Source organism: Babylonia areolata, chromosome 7 (assembly GCF_041734735.1).
Source record: "Babylonia areolata isolate BAREFJ2019XMU chromosome 7, ASM4173473v1, whole genome shotgun sequence".
Classification (NCBI taxonomy): Eukaryota; Metazoa; Mollusca; class Gastropoda; order Neogastropoda; family Buccinidae; genus Babylonia; species Babylonia areolata.
In genome coordinates, this window is record NC_134882.1 from 43,344,925 (window position 1) to 43,359,066 (window position 14,142).

At 46.6% G+C, this 14,142-nt stretch overlaps 1 protein-coding gene across 1 annotated transcript in view; it reads right to left on the minus strand.

Annotated features, from left to right (window-relative positions):
- LOC143284052 (uncharacterized) overlaps positions 1 to 11,285 on the minus strand; it is a 41,845-nt gene extending 30,560 nt beyond the window's left edge. The window contains exons 1-3 of the mRNA XM_076590658.1: positions 11,084 to 11,285; positions 7,646 to 8,100; positions 418 to 448 (exon numbers count right to left, since the gene is read on the minus strand). Coding sequence (XP_076446773.1) covers positions 418 to 448; positions 7,646 to 8,048 — 434 coding nt within the window. The 5' untranslated portion in view covers positions 8,049 to 8,100; positions 11,084 to 11,285. The remainder of the gene's footprint in view (positions 1 to 417; positions 449 to 7,645; positions 8,101 to 11,083) is intronic.
- Between the last annotated feature and the right edge of the window lie 2,857 nt (positions 11,286 to 14,142).

Here is a 14,142-nt window from a genome sequence, read left to right on the forward strand (position 1 = left end):
ATGAAATATTATTGTGCTTTTAAGTCATTTGGGGCAGGCAAAATACAACACACACACACACACACACACACACACACACACACAGTATGATTTTACATCGAGCCTTTAAACGTATACTCAGTGACACAATAGTTGTATGATGAACAAATAGTTGTGTCCTGAATCGTACATTTCCTATGCTTGGTGATTACTTTATTTCAAACACTCCCCTTCACTTTGGAGGAGTCACGGTCTGTTATAAATAAGCTATTAATTAACTAATTCATTCATTCATTCACACACACACACACACACACACACACACACACACACACACACACACACAGAGGACCGACCACAGAGAGACATGACAACAGACAGGGAGAAACACAGACAGACAGACAGACAGACAGACGAACAGAGGTCCAGGGAACTCACTTTCCAGAAGCCACGTAGTCCAGGTACAGCACTGCACACACACACACACAAACAGAGAATATGCAACGGAAGCGTTAGACAAAAACCGCATGCACAACAAACACTTTCAAAATAAAATACTGTTTCGAGCAAACAGCATCGATGGACAAACGAACAGTGTCATGAGACATTCAACAAAACAACCGTGTTTGAGGACATTGTACAGACAGAAACGAGGAGCGCCCACATTGTGCAATTTTCGGGGGATTTGGGGGAAATCTCTCTCTCTCTCTCTCTCTCTCTCTCTCTCTCTCTCTCTCTCTCTCTCTCTCTCTCTCTCTCTCTCTCTGCATGTCCGGTATATCAGTACGTAAGAGTAGAATATCTCGAAAAACTCATACACGATATAGCACAACCAAGATGTAGGTAATATATCATCAGTGAAAAACATCGAACATAACAGAAAGCTGGTCATGTTCATCTACTATGCCTTGAATCACCGAGAACTCTCGGATACCACGTACAGACGTGTCTCCGAACATATATCTACATATGTGTGTGTGTGTGTGTGTGTGTGTGTGTGTGTGTGTGTGTGTCCGTGTGCGTGCGTGCGTGCGTGTGCGTGTGGCTATGTATGTAAATTTGTGTATGGGTTGATGGCATTCACAATTGAAATATTTGTCATTGTCATTCTCTCTCTCTCTCTCTCTCTCTCTCTCTCTCTGAACACACAGACACACACACACACACATGTGCGTACACACACACATGCGCACACGCACACACACACACACACACACACAACACACAGTCTCTTTGTGGTCAGCGGGGTGGGAGAGAAAGGACTTTCATGTTATCGTGCTGATCTCAATACCCTGGTAATGAAAGTCCCCTCGTTTCGCTTCGTTTCTCATGGCTACGTCTCTTTTTCTTCTCGGATCACTCCGAGGGGGGTTAGGGGGTGGGAGGGGAGGAGCAGGGAGGGTAGGGGGGCCGGGGGGAGGGAGGGGGGGGAACGGAGAGAGGGGTTGGATTGGGTGGGGGGGAGGGAGGGAGGGGGAGCCTGTCAACTGTCTGTTCGATCTATCCAAGTTCTCGCAAGCTGTCCGGTACATAAATTATTTTGTTCTCAACTTGTACTATATAGCCCCACCCACCCTTAAAACTTCCCGGCCCCTACGTTCTCTTTGTTTAGTGTGTGTGTGTGTGTGTGTGTGTGTGTGTGTGTGTGTGTGTGTGTGTGTGTGTGTGTGTGTGCGCGCATGTGTGTGTGTGTGTGTGTGTGTGTGTGTGCGTGCGCGCATGTGTGTGTGTACGCACATGTGTGTGTACGCACATGTGTGTGTGTGTGCGCGCGCATGTGTGTGTGTGCGCGCATGTGTGAGACAGAGAGAGACAGAGAGAGAGGCAGAGAGGCAGAGAGAGAGAGAGACAGAGAGAGAGACAGACAGACAGACAGAGAGAGGCAGAGAGAGAGGCAGAGAGAGAAGGGGTAATGTTCATACAGGGTTCACCAACGCCCCTGAAGGATCGCGAGAAACGATTAAAAGACATTAGAGATCAAGAAGCTCGTGCGAATTAAAAGACATTAAACGTGCGGAAATGCATAGGAAATTCCACCAAAAATCAAGGGGTGTGGCTGTGTGTGTGTGTGTGTGTGTGTGTGTGTGTGTGTGTGAGAGAGAGAGAGAGAGAGAGAGAGAGGGGGGGGGGGGGCGTGGGGGTTAATTATAATTTTATGGTGTCTTCCACTTGACGTGCAAAAAATTTGACGTGATTCAGTCAGGGTAGGGTGTGCGCGTGGGTGTGAAGCTGGACCGGTTCCAGACCCAACGGTTTCTGTTCACTCTGCATGGCTGTGTTCATGTTCACAACACATGAAGAAACACTTGGCCGCACCTTTCATGATCGTCTTTCGCGTGGGTGACAGAACAGGAGGGTATAGAGTGCTGGTTGGGGTTCTTTTGTTTATTTCTTTTTCTTTTTTTTTTCCCTCTCTCCTCTGTTGTAAGCCCTGAGGAAGACACACAGAGAGGGGGATAGAGGGGGGAGAATGAGGAAGACAGAGAGAGGGGGGGAGAAAGAGGGGTGCGAGAGAATGAGGGAGGGGAGAGAGAGAGGGGAGGGACTGAGAGAGAGAGGGGGGGAGAGAATGAGGAAGACAGAGAGAGAGAGAGAGGAGGGGGGAGAGAGAGAAGGGGGAGAGAGAGAGGGGTGCGAGAGAATGAGGGAAGGGAGAGAGAGGGGGGGACTGAGAGAGAGAGGGGGGGAGAGAATGAGAAAGACAAAGAAAGAGGGGGGGGGAGAGAGAGAGAAGGGGGAGAGAGAGAGGGGTAGGAGAGAATGAGGGAGGGGAGAGAGAGGGGGACTGAGAGAGAGAGGGGGGTGACAGTGAGGGAGGGGAGAGAGAGAGGAGGGGGAGAGAGGGGGGTGGGGGTGGCAGTGGGGCAGACACAGAGAAAAAGACACAGGAAAACGTAGGCATGCGTTGCATTTCTTCTTCTTTCTTCTTTTCTTCTTCTCATTAGTTTATTGTCTATTGAGTTCCAGGTGATCTAGACGTGTCCGCGTTCACACCCACCCACCACCCACCCCACACATACATACACACACACACACACACACACACAATGAGCGTGAAAAGTGAGTCAGTCAGAAATTGATACCACCAGTGGTGACATGCCAGAGGGTACAGTATCTGGAGAAGAAATCAAAGCTTTGCTTTTGATGACTGCCATAGTGAATTATATACACTGTGTATATACACTGTGGGTGGTGGTGATTTCGTGAGAATGGTGAGGGAGAAGTGTGGAGGGGGATGGGCGAAAAGAGGGCGGGGAGAGGGGGGAGGGAGGGGGGTAAACGTTATAGCTTCTTTGCGAAGGACACCTGTGCAGAGAAACAGAGAGAGAGACAGATAGACAGAGAGAGGGAGACGGAAAAATTGAAAACGGGATTTTAGAGCTCAATATTGACACTGAATTGAGACAGACACCCCCCCCCTCCCCAAGCCCTCACTGGCACCCCTCTAACAAACAAAACAAAGAATTGAGGCGGGGTGGTGGGGGGGGGAGGGAGGTGGAGGAGTAGGGTGGGTAGGTGCATCGGTCTTTCCAACGCATTGAGGCGGGGGTTGGGGGGTGGGGGAAGGAGTAGGAGTAGGGTAGGTGGGTGCATCGGTCTTTCCAACGCATTGAGGCAGGGGGGGGGGGGGGGAGAGGCGGCAATGAAACTGCTGAGCTGTGAAGATTATTGTAACCCACCCTCCAAAATCAACAACAACAACAACAACAAAAACCAAAGAAAGAAATAAACAGAAATCTAGTCAGAAGTGCAACACGACAATTCGGACGTGATGCCTGACGCAAACGCGAACTTGGCGACACTCCAACTGCTGAAGCGGAAACGACACGGAAAAGGCAGAGAGACGGAGGGTGGGGGTGGGGGTGGGGGTGAGGGAGAAGGCATCTAACAAAGTGATGGGAAATGCCACTTTCAGCTGTTGTACAGTGTACGTGCCTGCCGCACGCGGCTTATAAACCTCTCTCTCTCTCTCTCTCTCTCTCTGTCAGTTCCTCTCTCTGTCTCTATGTGTCTCTGTCTAATCTCTCTCTCTCTCTCTCTCTCTCTCTCTCTCTCTCTCTCCATACACCACTCTCTCTGTCTGCTGAAGGGTGTTGTAACGCTCTCTCTCTCTCTCTCTCTCTCTCTCTCTCTCTATATATATATATATATATATATATATACATACATAATTTCCCAGTCTCTCTCCATACACTCTTTCTCTCTCTGCACCACTCTCTCTCTCTCTCTCTGTGTCTCTGTCTCTATCTGTATAATCTCTCCCTCCACTGATACATCAGTCTCTTTCTCTGTCTCTGTCTCTGTCTCTCTCTCCATGTATCCCCTTCTCTCACTGTACCTCTGTGTGTGTGTGTGTGTGTGTGTGTGTGTGTGTGTGTGTGTGTGTCTATGATAATCTCTATCTCTCCATACATCTCTTTCTCTCTCTGTACCAGTCTCTGTCTCTGTCTCTGTCTCTCTCTCATTCTCGAGGCTGTCCCCCTTTCTCTATATCCCACTCTGTCTCTGTCTGTCTCTCTGTCTCTCTCTCTCTGTGTGTGTTCAAGGCGGGGAAAGGATGAAAGAAAAAGTACACAAGTGCTTATCTATTATCCTCGAAATAAAGAATTTTGTCTTGACTTGTCTTGTCTCTCTTACCCATGCTCCTCAATTGTTTCAGTGTGCCAGCTGTTAACTCTTGACGTGTGGGAAGATCCCCCCCCCCCCCGCCCCCCCCCTCCAAAAAAAAAAACCCGGTCACCGACTGCGACTGGTGCAGCGATCAAGCGTCGCCGGGAACAGCAGTGCTGACGTGGCCTGCCCGAATAGCATCCCTGTCGGTTTCAGCAGACAGACAACACCGTGTTTACTTGCAGCCTTTCGCTGTGTGCGGGGTCAGCTGCAGTGCGTGCCGCGAGGACAGGAAAAAAAAAAGACAACACCCAGTTTTGGGGGAAAACACTGACGTCCGCCCGCCCTTCACTGAACTCCCCCCGCATGCCGGGTTGGTGAGTGGTGGCTGGCTACGTGAGCTCGCCATCGTCCACAGTGCACAGGCTGGGCTCGTGTTTCAGTTGGGGGGTTTTTTTTCCTGTGAATTTCCGTCTCTATCTCTCTAAATTTTTTTTTCTTTTGTTGTTGTTGTTGTTGTTGACTTGATTTTTTTTTTCTTGGGTGTTTTTAAAAGACCCTATACAGAACGGGCAACTGGGTGCCACACTCCCACTCCTGCCCACTGCACCCCCCCCCCCCCCCCCACACACACACACACACACTCTGCTAGTTAGCCGGTCAGTCGATTGTCCGCAAAAAAAACATCTTTTTTATTGTTTTTTTTTTTTCTTTCATCATTTCCGGTTTTTTGATGTTCTGATTTCTTGCCCTCTTCATGTCTTTATTTTCATTTTCCCTTCAAGTTTTTCTGCAACTGACGTGATACATGTGTGTCTGTGTGAATGAGTGGTACTGATGAGCGCGCACAGGTGAGAGGGAGAGGGAGAGGGGAAGAGAGAGAGTCAGAGACAGAGACAGAGAGATTGGGGTTTGGGTGAACCATAGACACATATCTCATGTGTGTCTAGTGTCTATGGGTGAACGAACTGCCGTCAACGCACTTGACGTTATGTCGTGCGTGTTGAGAGAGAGAGAGATTGTGAGACATTGGTCTCTTTTAACCTTTATCCAGAACTACGGGCCACGCATGAGAAAGGGGTTGGGTGTGGGGTGGTGGTGGTGGTGGTGGTGGTTATTCAGCCCACATTTTATTGCCGTCCCTTTACCCTTTAGCGCGTACTGCCAAAGCAAGGTAAGAAGATAAACCAGTGCCATGTATACCCCCCCCTGGGTGTACACTGAAACACTCACATACACCTGACACAGCGATGTATACAAATAAAACAATCAAGTAAGCCCACACGAGCAAACATGAAGCACGTTCACGTTAACAAGTCATGTTTCTCAGTCTAAGAATAGACGAAATTCTTTTCCCGAGCAATAAACACAATCGAAGCCGGCGGAGAGAAACACCTTCAGTTCAATCACAGTTTACCAAAATTATGCTAAGTCTGCGATCCGGCTCTGTTTCGTCACTTCGAACACAGTTTGCCATGACTGTGTTAACAATTTACGTCCTTTGTTTTGTTAAACTTAATAAACACCTTCAAAGACAGTTTCCCGTAAGCTAACAGTATACGCTTTGTTTTCTGTTTTGTTAAAACTTTACCAACACCTTCACGATTTGCCATGATTAACGTTTTCTGTTTTGTTAAACCGTCAACAGAGTTTCCTGTTTTGTCAAGCTTAATAAACACCTTCGAACATAGGTTTGTCCCGTGTTAAAAAAAAGTCTGTATGTCCTCTGTTATATCAAGCTTAATCATCACCTTCAAACGCAGATTGTCATATATTGTTATGCTATTACTGTTTGGTACGGAAACATTTCCAAGGCAGAAGTCGCAGCCCTGAACAGAATCGTAAAAACTGCCATCAAGATTACCGGGGCTGATCTACCTTCTCTAGAAGACATATATCATAAGCGGCTACTCGAAAAAGCAAAATCAATCAGCCAGGATGAATCACATCCAGCTTTTGGGATTTTCGAGATGCTCCCCTCTGGTCGACGGTACAGAAGTGTAAGGACGAAAACCAATCGCTTCGCCAATAACTTTTTCCCGAAAGCAGTCAATGCCCTGTCTCTCGAACAAATCCAGTGTGATAACTAGAAGTGAGCAATCAACAACCATCTACCTGAAGATCTAGTCATCAGCCCCATCCACATGTAATATGCGGCTTCTCAGTGTTCAAACGTTTGTGTGCGTGCGTGCGTGCGTATGTGTGTGTGTTTGTTTGTGTGTGTGTGAGTCAGGGTTTGTGTGTGCGTGCGTGTGTGTGTGCGCACGCATGTGTGTGTGTGTGTGTGTGTGTGTGTGCAGTGCGTGCATGTGTGAGTATGCACAAGTTTTTATATTGATATGCACTTGTATGTATCCTAATTTCTACTGTATCTGTGTTTGTATATGATTTTCGATTTGTGTTCGTACATTGTTATGTACTATCTCCCCCCCCCCCCCCCCCCCCCCCCCAAAAAAAAAAAAAAAAAAAATCCTTGTGACCCCGGTACTCTTGGTAATAAATACATATTCTATTCTATTCTAACAGTCTACACTCTCCGTTTCAAATGATAACTTTCAAACACAGTTTGCTGTCATTATGTTAACTGTCTTATACCCCTTGTTTTGTTGAGCTTAATGAACACCATATGTTAACAGTCCACAACTTTGAACGTACTGATCCAGTGTCCAGTTTCAGTTCCTCGATGAGGCGTCACTGCGTTCGGACAAATCCGTATACGCTGCACCACATCTGCTTGGCAGATGCCTGACCAGCAGCATGACCCAACGTGCTTTGTCAGGCCTTGAGTGCATGCAGAAATATTTGTGCACCTAACAGAGTGGATTTCTTCTGCAGAATTGTGTTCACAGAACAACACTCTCGTTGCCATAGGTTCTTTTTCAGTGCGCCAAGTGCGTGCTGCACACGAGACCTCGGTTTAGCGTCCCATCCGAATGACAATAGACGCTCAGTTTGATTTTCCAGTCAAACGTGGGAGAAAGGGCGATAGCGGGATTCGAACCCACACCCTCACACGGACTCTTTGTATTGCAAGACAAACGGACATGACACATACCTTTCCTCATTCCGAAGGGCCCGTCAAACACGAAGTCTTTCCCCACCACGCTGTTGGCTATGTAGTCAAACAGCACGTGATCCTCGGCGTCCTGACGTAGCTCTGACGTCACCGACGTCATGGAACGCTGCGCTACGTCATCGCGGCCAGAGGACCCGGCCTGCCGTTTGATGCCCACGCCACGGAGCTTCGGCCGCTGCGAGGACGGCTGAGGTGACGAAGAGTGTGACGGGTCGTGGTTGGTGTTGGTGTTGGTGGCTTCTTTCTGGTAGAACTTTGGAGGGGTGTGTTTACTGGTGTAGGGGGTGTTGTTCATGTGGGTAGTGGCTGGGGTAGAGGAGGAGTACCCGGGGTTGACCGCCATCACGGTGTTTCTGGCTGGGTGCGGGTGACTGCCGCCCATGTGGCTGGGTGGGTGGGTGGGTGGGTGAGGTCACTGGGTGGGTGAGCAACACCTGAGGACCCAGCAACAAGGTACGTATGTTAGTACTTTTTGTCTTTAAAAAATAGACGGGAAAAAGCAAGCAAGCAAGCAAGCACTCACACACACACACACACACACACACACACACACACACACAGGTGTGTGCATGCATGCATGCATCCGATTGATCATTTTGTTGCCAGTGTCGTAAATCCACCCGTCCACCTAAAAATCATTTCCTACCCCGATACCCACACTGTGCACACAGAAATAGGTCATCCTTTCTCTCCCAACCTCACTCATTTACCCCCCAAAATATATATACTTTTTATAAACACACTAGTATACACACTAAGATACGAGCGCATACTTTCATTCCCCCTCCATTCCCCCTCCTGCACACACAAATACACACACACTCGCGCACGGAGAGAGAGAGAGAGAGAGAGAGAGAGAGAGAGAGAGAGAGAGAGAGAGAGAGAGAGAGAGAAACAACTCAAAGTAAACAAATTATAAAGAAAAAAATGAAAAAATAAAAAAAGATAAAATAAATAAATAAATTAAAAAAAGATTTTTTTTTAATTAATTTTTTTTTTTTAAGTTATAAAGATAACTACACCAGCATAAAAATAAACCGAAGTTGGAATAAACCTTGGTCCCTCATAAATGTATTTCGCAATGTCTTGCTGCTTGTCAGTTTAATTCTGTTTCGTTTTTTAAACTGAATCCAAGTCAGCAACTGTCACTCCCAAGTCAACCCTATCCGGACCCCAAAAAGCGGCACAGTTCATGGCGGAAAGTTCACAACGGCCGGCTGTAAAGTTCACAATATTATTTACAATGCCCGAATTGACTAGTGGGCTATAAATAAGTGCTTGGAATCCGGGACAAGATAAAGAAATTTAATGTCTCGCAACCTGGATCTGCGCAGTCAGAAGGGTGGGGGCTGGGGGTTGGGTAGTGTTTGGAGCCGGTGTGTGTGTGTGTGTGTGTGTGTGTGGAGGGGGGTGAATGGAGGTAGTGTTTGGAGCCGGTGTGTGTGTGTGTGTGTGTGTGTGTGTGGACAGGGGGAAAGGGGTGGGTGAGGTAAGCGGATCGTATCATGCTGAGCAAGCTAGAATCTCCCCCTTGCTCTCTGTCACTCCCTTTCCCTCACTAAAACAAACAGTTCATGTAAGTTCTTGTTGACGGCCGTTTAAGTGTTCGGACGGTTTATGTCTCCCTTTCTCAGCGTCATTCGAAGCTCACCCGGAATTACCAAGGGGGGTACATTCCACCCGAAAGTGGATTTCAAGTACTTGTGAGTCCGGGACAGATGGGTCATGGTTTCCGTCACGGTCGAGTCACCCAAAGAAACGACTCTGGCTGGCGTCACAAACACGCCTTTTACTGCCCGTGCCCGGTCTTCACACACCCGCCACTGTATCAGTCATGAATATCACCCGGACTTCAATGACATCCTGGAGCTACGTCAGTTCGCCAAGTATCTTGATGACATGCCGCGACACACCCAGTGCTGCCTTTCTTAACTGGCGCTGTGGCACAGTGGGTTAGGCGTTGGACTCCGTTCTGATCTGATCCAGTGTTCACCAGTGATCAGGGTTCGAGGCCCCGTGCGGGCAGGGTGGTGTTGTGTCCTCGGGAAAGGCACTTTATTCCCATTTTCCCCACCCCATCCAGGTGTGAATGGGTATCTTACTTCAGTTGAGGAAGAGGACTGAGCCCTGCCTACCTATGCCGAGCCCTAGACACAGTGAATGTGAATTCACTGCCTTCCTATGCCGAGCCCTAGACACAGTGAATGTGAATTCACTGCCTTCCTATGCCGAGCCCTAGACACAGTGGATATGAATTCACTGCCTTCCTCTCCCGAGCCCTAGACACAATGGATATGAATTCACTGCTTTCCTCTGCCAAGCCCTGGACACAGTGGATATGAATTCACTGCCTTCCTCTGCCATGCCCTGGACACAGTGGATATGAATTCACTGCCTTCCTCTGCCAAGCCCTGGACACAGTGGATATGAATTCACTGCCTTCCTCTGCCAAGCCCTGGACACAGTGGATATGAATTCACTGCCTTCCTCTGCCAAGCCCTAGACACAGTGGATGTGAATTCACTGCCTTCCTATGCCCAGCCCTAAACACAGTGGACGTGAATTCACTGCACTGCCCTGATGGCCGTAAAATGCTAAGGAACCTTTAACCTTAAATAAATAAATAAATAAATAAATAGATAAATAAATGACACAGAGAGCTTCTCGTTCAAGCACAGCCGATGTCACGACTGATGCATGGATGACAGCGGACAATTTGTGAAGCTACCGGGGGCTTTCAAGACAACATAGTTGTTGACACGTCTAGTAAACAGACGCTGAACGTACAGCACCGACTCCCGAACTGAGCAAGAAAGGCCAGATAAATAAACAGTGAAGTTATGGCATATAAATCGCTATAAAAACAAAGGAGGGAAAATTAACAGACAAAAAATTAAAAAAAAAAAAAAAAGAAGAAGAAGAAGAGATAAGAAAGAAATATAATGTTTTGTCGACAGTTTCTTCCAGAGCAATGACAGAAGTTTGTCAACTGAAGCGAAATTCTGACGGTGACTTTATGGTTGCGTTCAGAACTTCAGCACACACACACACACACACACACACACACACACACTGTGACACACACAAACAAACACACAGATCGAGAGAGAGAGAAACACGCCCCCATCCCCTTTACAAAAACAAACAAACAAACGAACAAACACACAAAAAACAAAAACAAAAACAAAACAAAAAAAACAACTGGCGCACTTATAAACTCTTATCTAATATGTAAAAGAAATTTACTTTGAATAATATAAAACCATGACAGCCGAACAGAAACGTGAATGATGAAAGCAGTACATGAGCAATTTACACACACACACACACACACACACACACACACACGGACACACACGCGCACGCACGCACGCTCGCGTTTTCAAAAAGTGATGGAGAGGCAGGTTGTGGACTTACAGTTTCTGTTTTGTTCCGAAAACTAATAGGCTCAAACTTCCACTGGTCGATAAAAACCCAACGTTACACTCGTCAGATAACTGCACAGCGAAGTGAAACAATTCTACCACACAAAGACTTGAATTCTTTTTTTCAAATTTCGTTGTTGTCACTTCCTCAAGCGCGTAACTCGGTAAAAACTTTTATTCTGGACTGCCAGACGTCAACAATGCGGAAACCTTTATACTCTTGTATTAGGAAACCCCTTCACGAAAGAGGAGACTCCCAGCCAATGAGAAACGTCCAAGTCCGTGTGATGTCATCAGGCCCGCGTGCGACGCGTGTCCGGACACAGCGCTGAGAGGCTGAGACGTGAGAGGGGGTGGAGAGTAAATGGAGGGGTGATTCATTCGCACGGAAACTATTATCTGACTCCTCCGTAAACAAATGTTCTAACTGTGTTCCCGTCCTTATGTGCATGTTCCCAGTTTGAACGAAAACTCCGCCGGCGCCACCACTGACAGTTCAGTGCAGTTACTCAAGGAGGCGTCACTGTGTTCGGACAAATCCATATCTGCCAAGCAGATGCCTGACCAGTAGCGTAACCCAAAGCGCTTAGTCAGACTTTGAGAATTACCACTGACAGACGAAGTTTAAAAAGGCACTTCCAGACACAGTCGACACATTATTCAGTGAAATGTGATTTTGAAAACTGAAGACGCAACATTTGAGTCCAATAACGATAAATGGGGCTTTTCGGAGTTATATACCCCCCTTCCCCCCAAAAAAAGCCACTATACCTACATCTGTGGTGCTGGATCTTTCATCTCACAGCAGATAATGAAACATGTCAGCCATATTGGTGGTGCCATCCATTTACCATCCCTGCTATGTGCAAGGAGGTGTATGTTCCTGGCACTTTGAAAGTGGCAACACTCAGTTGTGCATTTTAAAAGTCATCATTGTTGAACTGTATCTGAGGGCGTGTCACACACACACACACACACACACACACACACACACACACACACACACACGAACTCTCCACGAGACCTCGGATGGTGGTCTGGGTGTTAGTCTTTCGGATGAGAAGATAAATCGACGTCATGTCTTCAGCATGCACTTTGCGCACGTAAAAGAATCCACGGCAAAACAACAACAACAACAACAACAACAAACCACGTTTGTCCATGGCAAAATCATTCAGGAAAATCCCCTTTGACAGTAAAAACGCATACACTTGCGACAGACTTTAACAAAAAATTGCAACAAAGGAAAAAAAAAAGACACACAGCGCTGGACTACAGAAACGACTTGGGAAGAGCACATGACATCTAGTTTATTCGCGATCACAGCTGGAATAGCATCCAGATTTTATTTCTTGTTCTTCTTCGGGTTTTTTTTGTTTGTTTATTGTTGTTGTGTTTTTTTTTTGTTTTTGTTTTGTTTTTTTTGTTTTTTGTTTTTTTGTTTTTTGTTTCTTTTTTGTTGTTTTTTGTTTCGAAATGTCCAGATTAAAATAAGCTGATAAATTATTGGCATTTATATTTATTTTCTTTACAAGTTACCTTTTTTGTTTTTATTTTTCTGTTGCAAAGTTATTACACACACACATACACACACACACACACACACACACACACACACACACACACACACACAAGCACGCACGCACACACACACACACACACACACACACACACACACACACACACACGCACACACACCAGAAAAGAAACAAACAAAAAACCTTGAGTCAACAAATGGCGTGACAATGTCGTGCGCACACTATCTTACCAGCACGTGTCTGTCAAAGTTGCATGGCAATAGTAACCCCGTGTGTGCTCTTACCTCGGGAATGTACCATCATCAGAGGTCGGATACCGGTTCGGAAATCCGGTTAAAAACGATTTCCACCCCCCTCCCTCTGTGTGTGTGTGTGTGTGTGTGTGTGCGTGCGCGCGCGCGTGTGTGTGTATAAGAGAGAGAAAGAGAGAGAGAAAGAGCGAGAGACAGAGAGAAAGAGAGAGGGAGAGAGAGACACACAACACAGAGACACACACACACACACACAGATTTTCTACCCCAGTGGGCAACATGCCGTGGCTTTTTGACAAATTCTGTCACGTACGCAGTCACTGGTCGAGCCTTTTATCATCTGCTGTTCAAACTTGAATATGGAACTCTTTGCCTCACAAACATCCGTCACAGCCCGTCACTGCCTTCCTTTAAATCTAACTTCAAGACTTTCCTCTTCCAGCAGCATTTCCTCTTGACCCTCTTTCATACATGACAGTAGTTAGTAGATTGTGTAGGTATTATCTGTAACGCTGTATTGTGTGTGCGTCGAATGGATGGATGGATGGATTGTACGTACGAGTTTGTATGCGCATATATATATGTTAATTGTGCACGATTGTGAGTTGAGGACTGAGTGTGTTTCGTATATATGTGTGTGTGTGTGTGTGTGTGTGTGTGTGTGTGTGTGTGTGTGTGTGTGTGTGTGTGGATTGTAAAGCGCTTTGTGCAATGAGGAAAGCGCTGATAAATGTCCAGTTACTATTATTATTTGTTCGGATGCTGTTCTCCAGCTGCCCCGCCGGCCGTCACAGACATAGACATTGATTTGATTTATTTATTGGTACGTACCGATTTTATGGCGCACTTGTTTCTACAATGACTGGTCCTTTTGTCCAGAACGACAGCATAAGTTGATTGGCTACACCATGGCTTGTTTTCCATCAGGAGCAGATGTAGTAAAGCATATCCATATAGCCATCAGTCCGCAACCTTCGACACCTCCTAGATACCCAAATTGAAACTGTTCCTTATAAACATTTGACGTACACATATATATTTTTTTAACCGAACGAATGTTTAATGTTTTCGTTCTGCAGTGATCTGGAATGTTCGTTGGGAAACCGAGAAAACATGACAGCCTTAACCTACATAAGGACAAGACCAGCGTTTGGGCCCCCACCACCGTGACACAAAACACGTTGTTTGTTTCCTAGCCTGTAACTGATATTGAAAAAAGGGGCGCGCTGGCTTTGCCACGGTCTAAATTTAGCACAGTTTCT